We start from the raw sequence: 18613 nt of genomic DNA on the forward strand, positions 1-18613 counted from the left end.
AACTTGCATTTTGTTTAAGCTGATTTATTTTCTAAATATTAAAGTGTGCAAAAGTTATGTTTTAGTTTGTCATCCATGCTTGCATATTTCATTTACTCATTCAGAAGTGGTAAACCCAGCATGCTGAATGATGAAAATTAGGAATATATTTCAAGGTTAAAATATATATTTAAATGTTTTTTATTTATGCATGTTTTCTAACTTCTAGTTTTTATATTTTATTTGTTCATTGTGATCTAATTTCCACTGCTCAAGTGCTACCTTAACCATTCAAAATAGTATTCAATCAATACAACTACTGATAGCAGTCCATTGTCCTTAAACCATCAAGACACACACATACAATGAATAGGACATTTTAGAGACACTTCATTTATGTTTTTTACTAGCAGGACTCTCAGAAGAACTCTTGTGTGAACGTCCAGAATTTATTAGAAAATGAAAAAAAGGCCAGGGAATTCTGACATGTGTTTTCTTGGCTGAGTTAAATTCATAGGCTGGTGATGTCATAGCTTCTCCTTCTATCCCAAACACAAAAACCCAGTTACCAAGAGTAAAGACTAGCATGAGTGAATTTGAAGTTCCTCTTTAATGATACCATGGAAAGTCCATGTAAGTCAGTTTGGACGAACGAGAGGTGCTTTAACTGTTGAGGGTCTTCTCCAAGTGGATGTTTCTTTGCTGCAACTCTCTGCATATAAAGCTCACCTGAATGAAGCATAAATGTGTCAGATCCATTCACACATGTGAAAATGCACACCCAATCCAAATACCCTCTGTATCACTATAAAGAGGTGTCTATGTCAAGCTTTAAATCGATTCAGGCTGGGAGCGTTGACATTTGGAAACAGGATCCCAATCTCTCAATGCCCAAGAATAATTTGAAGGCTAAACAAGATGCTATTCATTCAAGGGATCAGAGCAGCTGTGTCCTTAAATATCCTCCATGTCATTATCTATCTGATCATACTTATTCACATCTAGTGAGGTCATTGTTTGAGCCAGGCAGATCATATGTTCTGATGTAAAAATAACATCACAGTCCATATCGAATGAGAGCAAAGTGCAAGTAGTATGGATGATGGCTTCATAGTCTGACACACCCTTTCCCTTTTCATATCTCACTTGACGCATGACCTTTGGCATGTCAGATAAATCTAAGGTCTATGTAAGCTATACAATCACACAGCACCATCATCCACTGTGCTGTTTTTCAATACAGAAAGTACAGTAGCCAATTAGAGGCGAGACTAATCGTCAGTGTACATCACAGGCTAATCTAATGTAGCAGGCGTAAAAAGACGCCTGAGCGGAGTTCCCACATCCGCTATTCAGGGGAAACAGAAGTTAGGTTGAAAATATTGTATCCCTGAAAACCAGATGTAAGCGGTTTCTGGCGACCCTGCATTGGCTAATCCCAGGCTAGTTTAGGAGTTGATGGGATTCACGTGTAGTTTACAATAACGGTCATCATCACAATGGTATCCAAACACCTTGACCGATAGGCCCAATGAACAAGGAGAGGAAAATAAACGGACAGGGCAGGGCCCATTTCAAACAAAGGCCTCATATTGTGAACTAAAGAGGATACTGAGGCTCAGTAGTGTGCTGTGAAATAGTGTCTCGCACCACAATCCAAGCACCAAACAAATCCTGTGTTTTGTTGCCATGGAGACAACTGTGCATCTTTGCCAGTATTGCAGAACGCAGGCCGGGCTAGTGAACTGCAGGCTGGTCTGTCCGTGGCAGAGGAAGTGCTTACTCTAGTACTCCTGTTGCATGCCTCAAAAGGGAGGAGGCTTATAATTAAAGGTCATTCCGTGTAAAATCAACATGGCCCCCTGACATGACCCACACAGATTTTCTGGTCCATTAACCTCATTTTCAAAACACATTTCAAATTTATGTCCTGCATGGATTTAAGGACATGGTTCATTGCACGTTTCAGAATTAATTTTCAAAACCATAAAACACTTAAACACTCACTTACAGTTGGCCTTTAACAGCGTTTAACCACTCACTCCTTGGACTGGGTAGATTCACTCAATAGCTTTCGGCATGTAACTGGAGTGTCTCACAAGAGCTCTCCCTCAGAGAAAGAAAGAGTGATGAAATAAGCTGCAACGTTTAAAACTACAGTATAATAACCTATGTTGCGCAACAGGTCTGGGAGAATGCCTTAATGTGCATGATGATCCGCCTCCCCAATGACACCCTATTCCCTATGTAGCACACTACTTTTGACCAGGACCCATAGGAATAGGGTGCCATTTGGGACGAATTCATCATCATCTATTCCCCTTCTTGTCTTTCTTTGCTCTAGGCGCCCTCATCATCATCCCTCTAGTCTCACATGCAGTTACATTAAAGCCAGAGGAGAAAGAGAGAGTTTTTTTTTAACTGAGCAGAGAGAGAGAGAGGTTTAAACTGAGCAGAGAGAGAGGGGGGGGGGGGTAAACTGAGCAGAGAGGGGGGGTTTAAACTGAGCACAGAGAAAGAGAATGAGAGAGGTAGAGAGGGATTTAAACTGAGCAGAGAGAGAGGGGTTTAAACTGAGCAGAGAGAGGGGGGAGAGGGATTTAAACTGAGTAGAAAGAGAGAGTAGGGCTTAAACTGAGCCGAGAGAGAGTGGTTTTTAAACTGAGCAGAGAGAGAGTGGGGTTTAAGCTAGGCAGAGAGAGAGAGAGAGAGAGAGAGAGAGGGGGGGGGGTTAAACTGAGCAGAGAGAGAGAGAGAGGGGGTTAAACTAAGCAGAGAGAGAGAGGAGTTTAAACTGGACAGAAAGAGAGGGGTTTAAACTGGGCAATAACTGGGGTTTAAACTGAGCAAAGAGAGAGGTTGGGGTTTAGACTGAGCAGAGAGGGGTTTAGACTGAGCAGAGAGGTGTTTAAACTAAACGCAAAGCGATGACAAACATGAAGAGCTCCTATGGTGACATCACCTTCTGGCAGAGCTGAGACGGAGCGCTAGGAGCATTAGCTGACAGTTTAAGCTGATTGTGCAGTAAACAATGCAGTGATGCAAACCCCATGGGAGACATTTTCTGTGACTGTTTTGGCAGTTGGTGCTAAAACACATCCAATACCTGTCTCCAAACATTTTCCCTCCCCACTCTCTCTTATAAGCCTTCTTTGGGAGCAAAACAATTACTTGTGTCTGAATAACTCTATAAACTCCAAAGATGGTTTCAGAAAGGGAATCATGGATTTCTTTAGTTCCATTCTTTACAGAGGTCGGTTGTGTTGAAAAAATGGTCAAAGCTTTACTTAAAGAGTACTGTTTTATTAGTCTACTTGTTATTCTGCACGCATACATGAGCCTGTACATGTCTTAATAAGCATGTCATGATTTATTTTGTAATGTGTTTTGTCAAAAATTGCTAGATATTTGCTACTGTATGCCAAAAAAACATAATTTGGCACCATCTTGTGGTCAGTTTGATAAACAACCTACAGTTATATATCGTAAGGATATTGATCCCTTTTTTCTCTCTGTCTATTCTCAGATCCCCTTGGAAGCATTCCGACGCCCAGGTCCAACCAGGATCCCCAAACCTAAAGCCTACGGTACAAAAGGAACAAACAGTGCGGTCAATCCAGGGCAGAGCAATAAAGGACAGCCCCAGACAGCTCTCTCCTCAGAGAAGACGCTGCAGGGTACTCAGAGTGCAGCCAACAACCTAAATGTGGTCAACCGCCCCACTAGAATATAACATCACACACTTGGATGTATCATCACATTATGATCTCAATTATGATGTAGTCCTGTTGCTACAAAGACTTCTGCTTTTGTGTGCCTCGGTATTGATAATGAAAACACCAAAATAGGAAGATGAGTAGGACAAGGTTAACTAGCATATGTGTTTCACAAAGAAAAATTCACTGATCTGTCTGTGTAAGCAGCAGGGGCGCACATTTTCCTGGGGACGGGGGGGGGACATATCCCCAGTTGTATAATTGGAATGTGATACAAAACGAGGCAATGGTGTACTTTAGGACCATGTGGACACCTCGGAGTGGTTGGGTAGGAAAAATAAAAAATAAAATATATATATCATGTCCCCCCACCTCTAAAACTAAAGTTGCACCCCTGGTGAGCAGTAATTGCAATAATTTATCAATTATGATATATATATATATATATGGGATATTAGGCTACTGTTCTTACTAATACCATTAAAATATGAATGTGTATTATCCCCTTGAAACATGAACTGTATTGCTATTTTAATGTGGTAGACCTATCTAATTTACATCCACTACTTAATTAGTCTAATTCTGTGAGTGGCAAAAAAAAGGAATGCTATTAACAGTTTCAATAATGTACATGTGTATTATTGGTATTTTATGTTGAATGCTGAAGACTGAAATGTAATGATCAGACTATTAATTGGTTATCAATAAATATTGTTTTTATACCTACATATATATATATATATATATATATATATACACATTTACATTTTATGTTATCTATAAGAAACCCAGCTTGCTCTGCCTGAAATATGGGACGTAAAAAAAACTCCCAATCTGGTGGGAATATGAATTGTGCAAGCTAATAATAGTTTTTTAAAAATGGGTAATTCTCACAGTATTCCATCACAGAATTTCACCACTGTGTAAATGATCCTCCAATTGCAAAGCACACACCTGTTTCGACAATGACAAATCATTTTGATGGGTCAGTCAGGTGATCAGAAAACCACACCTGCATGGTTCATTCTTTGCGGGAGATGCATATTATCTGTGAAGTTTTCTTATAAGTAGCCTCCAACCTGTTATATGAGGTACTCCAAATTCATGCCCGGGTGAGACAGATGGGTATCCAGATAGGTTTGGATTTGTTCCCAGCCCGTGTGGTGGTGGAAGGGAATGAGGAAGTAGATGTGCTGGCTAAACAGGCCCTTAGGAGAGAGGAGGTGGATGTGGAGATGCCGATTAGCAAGGAAGAGGTTTAAGGGAGTAATAAGGACAGTCGTGGTGCAGAGATGGCAGGAGCAGTGGAACAGCAACACTAAGGGCAGGCATCTATTCCAAGTACAAAGGAAAGTTGGGGAGGGGAGGACGGCAAGAAGAGAGAAGAGAGGAGGACATCTTTACAGGGCTAAGGGTGGGACACTGCAGGTTGAATAAGACATTAAATGTGATAGGAAGGGGAATGGGTTTACCCGGCAAGTTAGGACAATTTACCCGGCAGGTTAGGACAATTTACCCAGCAGGTTAGGATAATTTACCCAGCAGGTTAGGACAATTAACGTAGCAGGTTAGGATAATTTACCCAGCAGGTTAGGATAATTAACATAGCAGGTTAGGATAATTTACCCAGGAGGTTAGGATAATTAATGTAGCAGGTTAGGATAATTTACCCAGCAGGTTAGGATAATTAACGTAGCAGGTTAGGATAATTTACCCAGGAGGTTAGGATAATTAACGTAGCAGGTTAGGATAATTTACCCAGCAGGTTAGGATAATTAATGTGGCATGTTAGGATAATTTACCCAGCAGGTTAGGATAATTTACCCAGCAGGTTAGGATAATTAACGTAGCAGGTTAGGATAGTTTACGCAGCAGGTTAGGATAATTAACGTGGCAGGTTGGAAGACTTAGATTAAGGTTAGGAAAAGGGTTAGGTTTAGCTCAAATGCTCTGCTAACCTGCTCCCTCTAGTCACCAACCACAGGAAGGTGTGATTACTGCCAGGAAACAGAGATAGTGGAGCATGTACTGATAGTGTGGGCAGTATGAGAGGGAAATAGAGATCCAGTGTGAGGGAGAAGGGGGTAGAGGAATTGAGTTTAAAGAGCATACTGAGTAGAACATCATTAGAAACAAAATCAAATCAAATTGTATTTATTACATGTGCCAAATACAACAGGTGTAGGTAGATCTTACAGTGAAATGCTTACTTACAAGCCCTTAACCAACAATGCCGTTTTAAGAAAGAAATATAGAAATATAACAAATAATTATGGAGCAACAATAAAATAACAGTAGCAAGGCTATATACAGGTGTTTCCGGTAGAGGTAAAATGACTATGCATGGATAATAAACACAGGGGAGCAGCAGCGTAAAAATGGGGGGTGGGGTGGGGACAATGCAAATAGTCCGGGTAGCCATTTGATTAACTGTTCATGAGTCTTATGGCTTGGAGGTAGAAGCTGTTAAGAAGCCGTTTAGACCTAGACTTGGCGCTCCGGTACCGCTTGCAATGCGGTAGCAAAGAGATCATTCTATGACTAGGGTGGCTGGAGTCCTTGGCAATTTATGGGGTCTTCCTCTGATACCGCCTGGTATAGAGGTCCTGGATGGCAGGGAGCTCGGCCCCAGTGATGTACTGGTCCGTATGCACTACCCTCTGTAGCCTTGCGGTCAGAGGCCGAGCAGTTGCCATACCAGGCGGTGATGCAACCAGTCAGGATGCTATCGATGGTGCAGCTGTAGAACTTTTTGAGGATCTGAGGACCCATGCAAATCTTTTCAGTCTCCCAAGGGGGAATAGGTGTTGTCGTGCCCTCTTCATGACTGTCTTAGTGTGTTTGAACTATAATTGTCCGGACCTTTGGCAGTCTCTATGGGCGTGCAACCCGGTTCAATTCTCGGGCCGACTCTCTTTTCTGTATACATCAATGATGTCGCTCTTGCTGCTGGTGATTCTCTGATCCACCTCTACGCAGACGATACCATTCTGTATACTTCTGGCCCTTCTTTGGACACTGTGTTAACTAACCTCCAGACGAGCTTCAATGCCATACAACTCTCCTTCCGTGGCCTCCAACTGCTCTTAAACGCAAGTAAAACTAAATGCATGCTCTTCAACCGATCTCTGCCCGCCCGTCCAGCATCACTATCACTACTGGACGATTCTGACTTAGAATATGTGGACAACTACAAATACCTAGGTGTCTGGTTAGACTGTAAACTCTCCTTCCAGACTCACATCAAGCATCTACAATCCAAAATTAAATCTAGAATTGGCTTTCCAATTTTGCAACAAAGCATCCTTCACTCATGCTGCCAAACATACCCCCGTAAACCCTACCGATCCTCGACTTCGGCGATGTCATTTACAAAATAGCCTCCAGCACTCTACTTAACAAATTGGATGCAGTCTATCACAGTGCCATCCGTTTTGTCACCAAAGCCCCATATACTATCCAAAACTGCGGCCTGTATGCTCTCGTTGGCTGGCCCTCGCTTCATACTCGTCGCCAAACCCACTGGCTCCAGGTCATCTACAAGTCTTTGCTAGGTAAAGCACCGCCTTATCTCAGCTCACTGGTCACCATAGCAGCACCCACCCGTAGCACACGCTCCAGCAGGTATATTTCGCTGGTTACCCCCAAAGCCAAATCCTACATTAGCCGCCTTTCCTTCCAGTTCTCTGCTGCCAATGACTGTAACGAACTGCAAAAATCACTGAAGCTGGAGACTCATATCTCTCTCACTAACTTTAAGCACCAGCTGTCAGAGCAGCTCACAGATCACTTCACCTGTACATAGCCCATCTGTAAATAGTCCATCCAACTTTAATTGCTATATTGTAATTACTTCGCCACTATGGCCTATTTATTGCCTTAACTCCCTTATCTTACCTCATTTTCACACACTGTAAATATAATTGTTCTACTGTATTATTGACTGTATGTTTGTTTTACTCCATGTGTAACTCTGTGTCGTTGTATGTGTCGAACTGCTTTGCTTTATCTTGGCCAGGTCGCAGTTGTAAACGAGAACTTGTTCTCAACTGGCCTACCTGGTTAAAAAAAGGTGAAATAAAAAAAATGTAAATTGTTTGTACGTGATGTGGACACCAATGAACTTCAAGCTCTCAACCTGCTCCACTACAGCCCTGTTGATGAGAATGGGGGTTGGGGCCCCCATTCTGGGGGTGGGGGTGCTCAGTCCTTCTTTTTCTGTAGTCCACAATCATCTCCTTTGTCTTAATCACGTTGAGGGAGGGTTTGTTATCCTGGCATCACACTGCCAGGTCTCTTACATCGATCCTGTCTCATCGTTGTCGGTGATCAGACCTACCACTGTTGTGTCGTCTGCAAACTTAATGATGGTGTTGGAGTCGTGCTTGGCCATGCAGTCATGGGTGAATGGGGAGTACAGGAGGGATCTGAGCATACACCCATGAGGGGCCCCCGTGTTGAGGATCAGCGGGGCAGATATACAGTCTCCAATATTTTGTTATCTTTTTTAAGAGAAAAGGGCCTGGCAGGTAGGATTTAGTTCCTCTGGCCCACAGGCCCCTTACAAATAAAGATTGAATTTATGAAACTGCAGTAAAAGTGCAGTAACTGCAGTCGACTGTGGTATTTTGGACGCGGCAATTGCAGAATAAATGCAGTGATCTGCAGTTGAACTGCAGTTATACTGCACTCTAACTGCAGTTCCACAGCAAAATGACTGCAGTATAAAAATATTGTTCTTTTGAATGCAGTATTTGCTGCATACTGCCGTTATACTGCACTCTAATCTCATCGCTACAACTCCCGTACGGGCTCGGGAGAGACCAAGGTTGAAAGTCATGCGTCCTCCGATACACAACCCAACCATGCCGCACTGCTTCTTAACACAGCGCCATCCAACCAGGAAGCCAGCCGCACCAATGTGTCGGAGGAAACACCGTGCACCTGGCAACCTTGGTTAGCGCGCACTGCGCCCGGCCCGCCACAGGAGTCGCTGGTGCGTGATGAGACAAGGATTTCTCTACCGGCCAAACCCTCCCTAACCCGGACGACACTAGGCCAATTGTGTGTCGCCCCACGGACCTCCCGGTCGCGGCCGGTTATGACAGGGCCTGGGCACGAACGCAGAGTCTCTGGTGGCGCAGCTGGCGCTGCAGTACAGCGCCCTTAACCACTGCGCCACCCGGGAGGCTCAATCGCCCAACCTTAACACACACACACACACACACACCCTCTCTGTGTGTGGTTACAGTAGGCTAACGTATGTCAATGGTTTTAGGAAGAGCAGTAACATCAGGCAGGCTTTAGGCTACCAACTGCCTGGCCAGTTTAGCTCAATCGTGGGTGCAATGATCACGTTCCCCGCACTGACTGATTGTGTGGAGGCTCATTGATTTAACGTTACGTTAGCCTACATGATACACCAGTAAAGTAATAAAATATATAGCTGTCTGCTATATTAGCCACGACTTACCGTTCTGGGTGCAGCTTCAAATGTTGAACAAAGTTGGAAATTGTTGCCTCTGTCTGTAATTTTCTTCCTGCATGTTTTGCAAGTTACAATCCATTTTGATGACTACAGCGTAGTCTTTATATCCGAAAATAATAATTTTGGATATCATCTTTCCAAGGGCTCCGTCTGAATTCACCCGCCGACGTTCCTCTGCACTGCCACGCTCAACTTATTCTCAGCTGGCACAACTTAATTGGCTGCTGTCTGATTCAAACTGTAATCTGTTAAATGAAGAGTTGATGCGCTGCACACCTTTTTTAATAGCATCATTTTTCATATTTGGGCTTGGGGAGGGTATCAAGTCCAAGTTAAGTCACGAGTAATGTGTTAAAGTCAAAGTTGAGTTGCAAGTAATCATATTTGTGACTCGAGTCTGACTCGAGTCCAAGTTATGAACTTGTTCTCAACTTGCCTACCTGGTTAAATAAAGGTCAAATAAAATAAATAAATGTGACTCGAGTCCACACCTCTGGTATATTGGCCATATATCACAAACCCCTGAGGTGCCTTATTGCTATTATAAACTAGATACCAACTTAATTAGAGCAGTAGAATACATGTTTTTTTCATAAGCCTGTTATACGGTCTGATATACCATGGCTGTCAGCCAATCAGCATTCAGGGCTCGAACCACCCAGTTTATACTGCACTCTTACTGCAATCTTTTTTCGTAAGAGGCCAGTACAGTAGGTGGAGGTAATGCTTCATAACGTTGGATGCCAACCTCCGATAAACCCAACAGAATATGTTTTAAATTCATAGCAATGACTATTACCGTAATACATTTGTCATTTGTTTTCTACTTGTTATTAAAAGAAAGTGCATCAATGGTCGCCCACAACAGAACTGGTCAAATGTTTGCAAGGTCTATGTCTTTTTGCTATAAAGTAGCTAGCTAACTATCCTCCAGCCAAAAATTGCCGAAATGTCAGACTTCAACCACTTCACAAAAGGATACGTAAGTCCTATTTCACAACAGTACATGTGTCGGCCTACTGTATTCAAGCAGTTATTATTTTTGGTATTTCAACACAGCGCAATTCAAGATCCCATTCGCCAATAAAAATGCACGCGCCTGTTTCTACATTGACCAATCAGGTTGATGGGTAATGAACCACGTCCGCGCGCTAAGTTCTTGCGGCAGTATTTTGTCATACATTCGCGGGAGAACAGCCTTGCAAAGTTTTGTCAGCAGCTATTTAATTTTATGGCATTTATTTTAGGTACTTGGCATGCGGTAGCTGCGTGTTATTAGTACAACCTTCACAGTTTGTTGGCTGCACACTACTAGACAGTTCCCTAGCTAGCTAGACAGCTAACAACATAACTGGCAAACTTTTTGCAAGAGGTCTGTCGTTTTGACCCAAAGTATCTAATATGGCAACTATGTGTCACTCAAGACGTGCCCTGATGGAAATCCCAGCTCCACAGCCGAAAATTGCAGGTACGTCTGACTTCAACAACTTTAGCGTTAGCTGGCTAGCCAGCTACATTTCCCTCCACTGCAGCATCACAACAGCTGTCCTTGGTAAAGTAAGCGCGCGCCAGGAAAAAATGTGCCTAAGTAGCGGCTACCTTATTTTCTAAATATGTTAAATCATAACAATGAAGTCAGCCAGTAAGATCAAATAAAACACAGTCTGAACAAACCAATTGTGTCAATTTGCTAATATTGGAAATAAGTTAATTTTAACTTGTGTGGGCAACTAGCTAGTTAGCCAGCTTTGAGTTAGCAATTGCATTGACACAACATGGTACCCATTGTTAGCCTTTGCCAACAACTTTACCTAGTTATAACTCGTTAACGAGCTGATATTGGACATTTAGCTAAGTAATAAAGATTGTGGGTGAGCTGTTTGTAGTTATTAATTCAGCAAGACATTACCAGTTTTGTTTTATGCAAGTACCAAAACATTGAATCTGCCTTCCTTTCTAGTACAACTAGAAGAATATTGTAACTGGGTTAACTATGATCCTGTAACGTTAGTAGACACAAATGCACTCTAAAGTTATGCCAAATGTTTTTTTGCAGCTCGAATGAGAAGGTCCTACCTGGAGGTTCTAAGTTCACGCATAGCTCCATTCTCAACCACTTCTAGAGGCAGAAACCTGACCAGCAACTCAAAACGTGGGCATTCATGTTAGTAAGCAAATTAAATGGATCATGTCGTTCAGTTTCTAGTCTTATATTAGTTGGCCTGTGACCAATACGGTGGTGTATGTTTTGCAGTGGACCCAGCCATATACAGAACAGGGAGTAGTCGGAGTGAGGCCCAAAGTGAGAGAATGGAAGACAACCAGACACCCCTGTCCAACCAGCAGCTTGTGCAGCTCATAAGATCTTTCATCCTAGTAGAACAGGGGCAGAGGCAGGAGCCCAGAGCCCTCACTACAGACCTGAAGCCGTTACAGGAGGACTTGCACTTGAAAAAGACCAATGTCTACAGATCTATACCCTACTCACGCCTGGGGTCCAACAGAGACGCGCACTGTTACAGAAAGGCATATCCACACCTGGTGGTGTTTAAAGTGAGTATCAACATTTTTGTTTGATGCTCTTTAAGTTGCCCTTATGTGAATGTAACTCAGTTAATTGACCTGAAGTTGAATCTCCTTGCAGTAAATAATATACTTTGTTTAAGATTTACACTCTTATTCAAGCTGATTGTTTGACTAAAGTGCTTCTAAGATGGTTTAATAGCTAGAAGTTCTGGGTTGTCATGGTGATTGGTACTACCTGCATCACCTGCTGTGTGTTTTAACAAACCTTGTCTTTTTCCTCCCAGGTTTCCTGCCAGGAGTGGGGTCAGCTGCTGCTGCAGAACGAGGAGTGGGAGTCTGCTCTGGAGCACGCCCTAGTGGCGTGGAGGTACACCAGTGAGCTGCCACAGTGGGACACCAGCAGCCACAATTTGGTGAGGGAACAGTGTTACAGCATGCTGGCAGCCCACTGCATCACAGCTCTACAGCACTACTGCCCAGACCCCAGCAAAGCCATAGAGCTGCACAGGAGGTAAGAATCCTCCTTTCTTTGGAACCTTTTCACAGGTCATGCTTGAATTGTTAACACTGTATTGAGTTTAAACTGTTTCCGTTGACTGAGAATTGGCAGCATTTGGATGGTAAAAATGCATAAAACCAGATAAATAAAAACATTTTGAAAAATAAATATGCTCTATAAAATCACTTTGGCTATGCATGGAGGTTGGTTCTGTTTTTTTTTTATTTATCGTATCTCTAGTCTGTCAACTCTGTCTGTTACCTCTTGACCTCTTGCTATAGCAAACTTCCAACACTGTATTACCTGATACTGGCTCAAGGCTCCACAGTGTGACCATTTTACTCACATATGCCCCTAAATATTCTGCTGTGCGGCCTGGAATTCTAACTAGAAACATTATGGATTCTAGTTTTATTACCTCGTGTAAAAACGCAGACCGGACAAATGGATTATGCTCATTGTAGTTAATCACCACATTTTCTGCGCAGAACTATGTAGAATTTGGCCTGTTGGAAATTACAACCTCCTACTACATCGCCCAGCCTGTGCTTGATCTGATTTTTCTCTAGAGAAACTGCACATTGGTGTCAGTCTGGCAAATTGAAATATGTTTGGACATTTGACCAGCACAACTTTTTCCTAATGGAAACACCGGGAGTAAAATACACCTACAGTGGCAAGAAAAAGTATGTGAACCCTTTGGAAATACCTGGATTTCTGCATAAATTGGTCATAAAATGTTCATCTCGGTCACAACAATAGACAAACACTCTGCTAAAACTAATCACACACAAACGATTATGTTTTCATGTCTGTATTTAACACACTTTGTAAACATTCACAGTGCAGGGTGGGAAAAGTATGTGAACCCTTGAATTTATTAACTGGTTGACCCTTTGGCAGCAATAACCTCAACCAAATGTTTTCTGTAGTTGCGGATCAGACCTGCACAACGGTCAGGAGGAATTTTGGACCATTCCTCTTTACAAAACTGTTTCAGTTCAGCAATATTCTTGATGTCTGGTGTGAAGTGCTCTCTTGAGGTCATGCCACAGCATCTCAATCGGGTTGAGGTGAGGACTCTCCAAAAGCTGTATTTTCTACTGTTGAAGCCATTCTGTTGTTGATTTACTTCTGTGTTTTGGGTCATTGTCCTGTTGCATCACCCAACTTCTGTTGAGCTTCAATTGGTGGACAGAGCCTAACATTCTCCTGCAAAATGTCTTGATAAAACTTGGGAATTCATTTTTCCGGCGATAATAGCAAGTTGTCCAGTCCCTGAAGCAGCTAGGCAGCCCCAAACTATGGCGCTCCCTCCACCATACTTTACAGTTGGGATGAGTCCCCCCCCCCCCCTCCACACATAGTGTTGTGTGTTCCTTCCAAACAACTCAACTGTAATTTCATCTGTCCACAGAATATTTTGCCAGTAGCGCTGTGGAACATCCAGGTGCACTTTTGCAAACCTCAGACGTGCAGCAATGTTTTTTTTGGACAGTGGTAGCTTCGTCCTCCCATGAACACCATTCTTGTTTTACGTATTGTAGACAAATCAACAGATGAGATATTAGCATGTTCCAGAGATTTCTGTAAGTCTAGCTGATTCTTCTTAACCTCACTGAGCATTCTGCACTGTGCTCTTGCAGTCATAATTGCAGGACGGCCACTCCAAGTGAGAGTAGCAACAGTGCTGCACTTCATTTATAGACAATTTGTGTTCCCGTGGACTGATGAACATCAAGGCTTTTAGAGATACTTTTGTAACCCTTTCCACCTTTATGCAAGTCAACAATCCTTAATCTTAGGTATTCTGATATCTCTTTTGTTTGAGGCATGGTTCACGTCAGGCAATGCTTCTTGTGAATAGCAAACTCAAATTGTGTGTTTTTTATAGGACAAGGCAGCTCTAACCAACATCTCCAATCGTCTCATTGATCGGACTCCAGGTTAGCCAACTCCTGACAACAATTTGCTTTTGGAGAAGTCATTAGCCTAGGGGTTCACATACTGTTTCTAACCTACACTGTGAATGTTTAAATGATGTATTCAATATAAACTAATATACACATTGTATTTCTTGTCTAAGCACACTGTCTATTGTTGTGACTTAGATGAAGATTAAATCAAATTTGATGACCAATTCCAAAGGGTTCGTATACTTTTTCTTGCCAACTGTGAAGAGAGATCAGTGGGAATACTGCTCCTTTCAACTCTTCTTTTCTATAACTCTTTCCTTCAGGTTTAAAATGGCACAGCTGCACAGTCAGTTGATCTCTCCTTGTATTCAGGAGCTGGAGAGAAGCCTCGGCGAAGCACAGGTTTGTTCCATGAACACCCACTGAAATGGCCAACACTAAGATCAGCTGACAACAATCAGCACGGCTTCCAAGTCTAGGGGGTTGCACTATTGAACAGCGTATATCAGTGGTTGCCATTCAACTATGTTTGGTATCCTTGCCTTGTGTTGCGCTATTCCCCCTTGCCTTGCCTACAGTATTCCCTACAGTAGATATAAGAAAGCTTTGATGCATTTTGGTATGCTGTTTTTTAAAATATGAATTTAAGCTTTTTGTATTAAGTTGTTTTGTAAAATGTGTTTATTGCCATTGAAATATTGAATGTTATCACAAGGAAATGATGAAATGGCCTTTAAAATGTGAAAGGCTGTCAGAGATATGATGAACTGTCCTTTTCACCAAGATGTTTTATATGTGGGGGATGTTTTTGTGGATGTGTTGAAAAATGGCAAGATACATGAAACTGCCTTATTTCAACTTGGCTGAATGCTACCTGTTTTGTAAATATTTGTCTAAAGTAACTGTTTTGCACTGTTTTCTTCATCCTGGAAACTTGACATTTTGATAAAATAGAATCTAATTTAATAAAATTCTACTTTTTCAACATTCTGTTGTGAATTTCTGGTTTTGTCTCCTGTAAAACACATGACACTGATTTACCGTTTTGAGACATTGAAGACCTGCTTTGTCACTGAATTAATTATCTGGTTCTCCCCTTGCATTTTGTCTCATTCAGAGGACAGAAGTTCAGTGCAAGCATGTGAGGAGAATAACATTTTCTTCTTGTTTTGACTGACGGCTACATCTCATCAACATTAGCGATACTTCCTCGCAATAGAAGTGGGACAGCGACACGTCAGTTCTATTCATGATTCCTCAGTCTGCACACCACTGGGACCTTGTTCTAATTAACTTCATATATTTCCATCAGAATGTTCCTCAATGTTTTCTGCTGAGCACTGCGAGATAGTTGGTTGCCCTTTACTCAGTGACTGTCTGATTTTCCTGTTCCCTGTGCCACCACTGTGTGGAGCCCATGTTACATGATTTATCCTGAGCACCAACCTCTTGTTTAAACCCAGCACAGTACACTGGCATTCAGAAATACCCAATGGTTAATGCTGAACAAATGAGGAGAATGAAATCTAGCCTTGCCCGCTAATTCGTTTACACTCTTACATGAAAAGCTTCATCACCAGATGTGTGGCAGTACATCCAGTTCTAGCAGTAACATTCATTGCTTTTTGGAAGCGCAATCTGAAGGAAGATGATTCTATCCTGCAGCAGATGAAGCCTTGTGTTCACACTCTCAAACACTGTGATTAGTGTACATCGCAGGACACAGGAGGGTGTTGCCATCTCTGCAGTGTGTTATCAGTGTCCTTGGCAACTGCTCAATTATCAGAACGCTCTCGTTTCCTCAGCGTCCATAATGGTGTCTGAAAATGTTCCTATCTGTCCTAAATCCTTGTTTCCTCCAAGCTCTGGGGAGGAGCAGGAGCGCCCCCTCATTTGCTTTGAGAAGTATATTGAGGTAAGGACGGAGGAAGCAAGGATTTGGTGTCTTGTGTTTTCAGACAACCCAAGTACTCTGCAGCATTGCTGCTATTTCACTTCTATGTATTCCTTCACAATGTAATTCCATTATATCCATCTCATAGTATATCTCTGTGGTAAAGTCTAGAGGAGCATTTTTTTTTAACCAAGAAATAAGTAAATTAATTAATAATTAAAGGTTTAAGAAGTAAATAATGACATCGGGATGAGCATGGGGGGGGATTTTCTTTACGAATTCCTTATAAATCAGTTTGACAGCCAATCATGTGGAGATGGCTATTTATCCATTGTTTGCAGCCTTGATCACAATACCCTCCTAACAGAACATTTCAGTTTAACTCTAATTGGTGTTCCCAATGAGACAGCCATGCGCTGGTTGTATGAAGCTGGGATGGGGGGATAGAGAGAGTGCTCTTCAATGCACACTGGTGATACAGAAAAATGTACATTTCCTGTCTGGGAGTTTGATTCTAACTGGCCATCTACTGGAAAATGTAATTTTGCTACATCATTTGTTTACTCCTTTCAGTAAGTAAAATGGAACAATGAGTAGATTTTTTTAAAGTGCAGTTTTCATTTCATTATCGTTCTGCCCTTTTCACATTCAACATTGACCTGTGTTTATGAACCATGTACAGTTCCGTACCAACCTTCCTTTTTGAGAACCATGGTTGACTGTTGCATTTGGATGAATTGTGAGGGCTGTTGTTGCTGTCTGAGTATCCAGCCCTCAGGGCCACCTGGGGAGAGAGAACAGGAGACGATCTGACAGCCGTGTTTCTGACTGGAAAGCAAAACGAAAGAATAACCTTGTTAAAAATCTCCAACTTGTAAATAATAACTTCTCGCATCTTTAATTCCTTCTATATTAATGAGCACCTGGCTTATTTGACCTGGGGAGCAAACAAAGTTTGACTGCATGTTAAACATCAAAAACTATTTTGGAATGTTTTGGAGCTTGACGGTTGGGTTTAGAGCTCAGACCATTGCCTTCATGATATGTTGTTACTTTGTCTTATATTGGTAAAAAATAATGAAGACATTTGATCATTACCTGCCCATGCAGTTATTTTCAGAAACAGAAACTGGTCCCTGTTGAGTAATAACACCCACTCTGAGAGGTAGAGATGATTATGGGGACATTCTCAGTCCTTTCACATTTGTCCCTGTGTGGAGGGAGGGCTGGCCAGCTGAAGTGACACGACAGGCTGCCCTTTGTGAGGGCCTAGGCAGGGCTGTTGACCTGAGCCTTCCTAGGGCATTGTGTCATTAGACAGTCTCATTTCAGCGCTGGCAGCTTAGCAGCAGGAACACTGATGCTGTTTTCATGGCTGACTGGGGACAACGCTTTTGGCAAGTGTGTCCTCACTTTGCCTCTCTCCAGGAGAGTGGTCCATCGAACAAAACACAGTACGGGCAGCAGTCCCCTTCTCTCTCTCACACACACTCAAGAGCTGAGTGACAACGCTCCTTAGAAAGATTTGTGTAGAATGATCTAGAAATCAACACTTGCATGTTAAAGCCTTTTCACAGATTTTTGGACTGTTTTGAAAAAATGTTATTCGTTATTCGCTTTGCAATCAGGTGCAGTAAAATATTTCCCTTGTAAAATAGTGTTATAAGCATGTAATTAGTTCATGCATCAACCCAGAATTTCCCCCCTGGGACTACAATGTCATTACTCTGACTCAAACACTCCCATGCTAGATTCTGATTCAGAGTTCATGGTCTGTATTGAACAATTGAGGCAGATAAGCAGGATCCCATACGGTTATATTTTGTTTGCTTCTTACAGTCCAACTTTTCAATTATCAATTTAGTTTCAATGAAATCGCACCATCAAACGGAACAAGGTAGAAACCCAATCAGTCAAACACACTTTGTATTCTCAATAAATCAGCAAGTGCCATTTTCCATTTAAATTTATATCAGGCACATCACATGAAGGATTTGGTTGAGTGGAAGGTAAATTATCAATAAGATCTCACTTCAGTATTCAACGTTTGTCTGGGGGTTAAGTTTAGACATTCATTCCGACTGATTAAGGTTTGGGATAGGGTAGAAACAGAAAAAATGAAAACGAGTGCCCTGCCCTGGGATTGAACCTGTGATTCTCTGAGACCAGTGGTTCCCAACTCTAGCCCTGGGATTGAACCTGCAATCCTCAGACAACTAGACCAGTGGTTCCCAACTCCAGTCCTGGGATTGAACCTGCAATCCCCTGAGACTACTAGATCAGTGGTTCCCAACTCTAGCCCTGGGATTGAACCTGCAATCCTCAGACAACTAGACCAGTGGTTCCCAACTCCAGTCCTGGGATTGAACCTGCAATCCCCTGAGACTACTAGATCAGTGGTTCTCAACTCCAGCCCTGGGATTGAACCTGCAATCCCCTGAGACTACTAGATCAGTGGTTCTCAACTCTAGCCCTGGGATTGAACCTGCAATCCTCTGAGACTACTAGACCAGTGGTTCTCAACTCCAGCCCTGGGATTGAACCTGCAATCCTCTGAGACTACTAGATCAGTGGTTCTCAACTCTAGCCCTGGGA

The 18613-nt window shown here is 42.4% G+C and overlaps 2 protein-coding genes across 4 annotated transcripts in view; both read left to right on the forward strand.

Moving 5' to 3' along the window:
• The window catches only part of LOC110495487 (filamin A-interacting protein 1-like), an 86402-nt gene extending 82195 nt beyond the window's left edge, over nucleotides 1-4207 (forward strand). For both annotated transcript variants that reach the window (XM_021570760.3, XM_021570761.3), the window contains one exon: nucleotides 3506-4207. In XM_021570760.3, the coding sequence (XP_021426435.3) occupies nucleotides 3506-3712 (207 nt within the window). In that variant the 3' untranslated portion in view covers nucleotides 3713-4207. The remainder of the gene's footprint in view (nucleotides 1-3505) is intronic.
• A 6082-nt stretch (nucleotides 4208-10289) lies between these two features.
• Nucleotides 10290-15111, forward strand: LOC110495485 (uncharacterized). Of its 2 annotated transcripts, none has more exons than XM_021570758.3 (5): nucleotides 10290-10651; nucleotides 11240-11347; nucleotides 11438-11736; nucleotides 11994-12220; nucleotides 14448-15111. In XM_021570758.3, exons 1-5 carry the CDS (start codon nucleotides 10585-10587, stop codon nucleotides 14548-14550), a joined length of 804 nt encoding a protein of 267 aa, XP_021426433.3. In that variant the 5' UTR covers nucleotides 10290-10584; the 3' UTR covers nucleotides 14551-15111. The 2 variants fall into 2 exon arrangements, with proteins under 2 accessions (XP_021426433.3, XP_021426434.2); XM_021570759.3 differs by having other exon boundaries at nucleotides 10296-10651; nucleotides 11240-11335.
• Nucleotides 15112-18613: the final 3502 nt, after the last annotated feature.

This window comes from Oncorhynchus mykiss, chromosome 18 (assembly GCF_057628025.1).
Source record: "Oncorhynchus mykiss isolate SJ-2025 chromosome 18, ASM5762802v1, whole genome shotgun sequence".
NCBI classification, from domain to species: domain Eukaryota; kingdom Metazoa; phylum Chordata; class Actinopteri; order Salmoniformes; family Salmonidae; genus Oncorhynchus; species Oncorhynchus mykiss.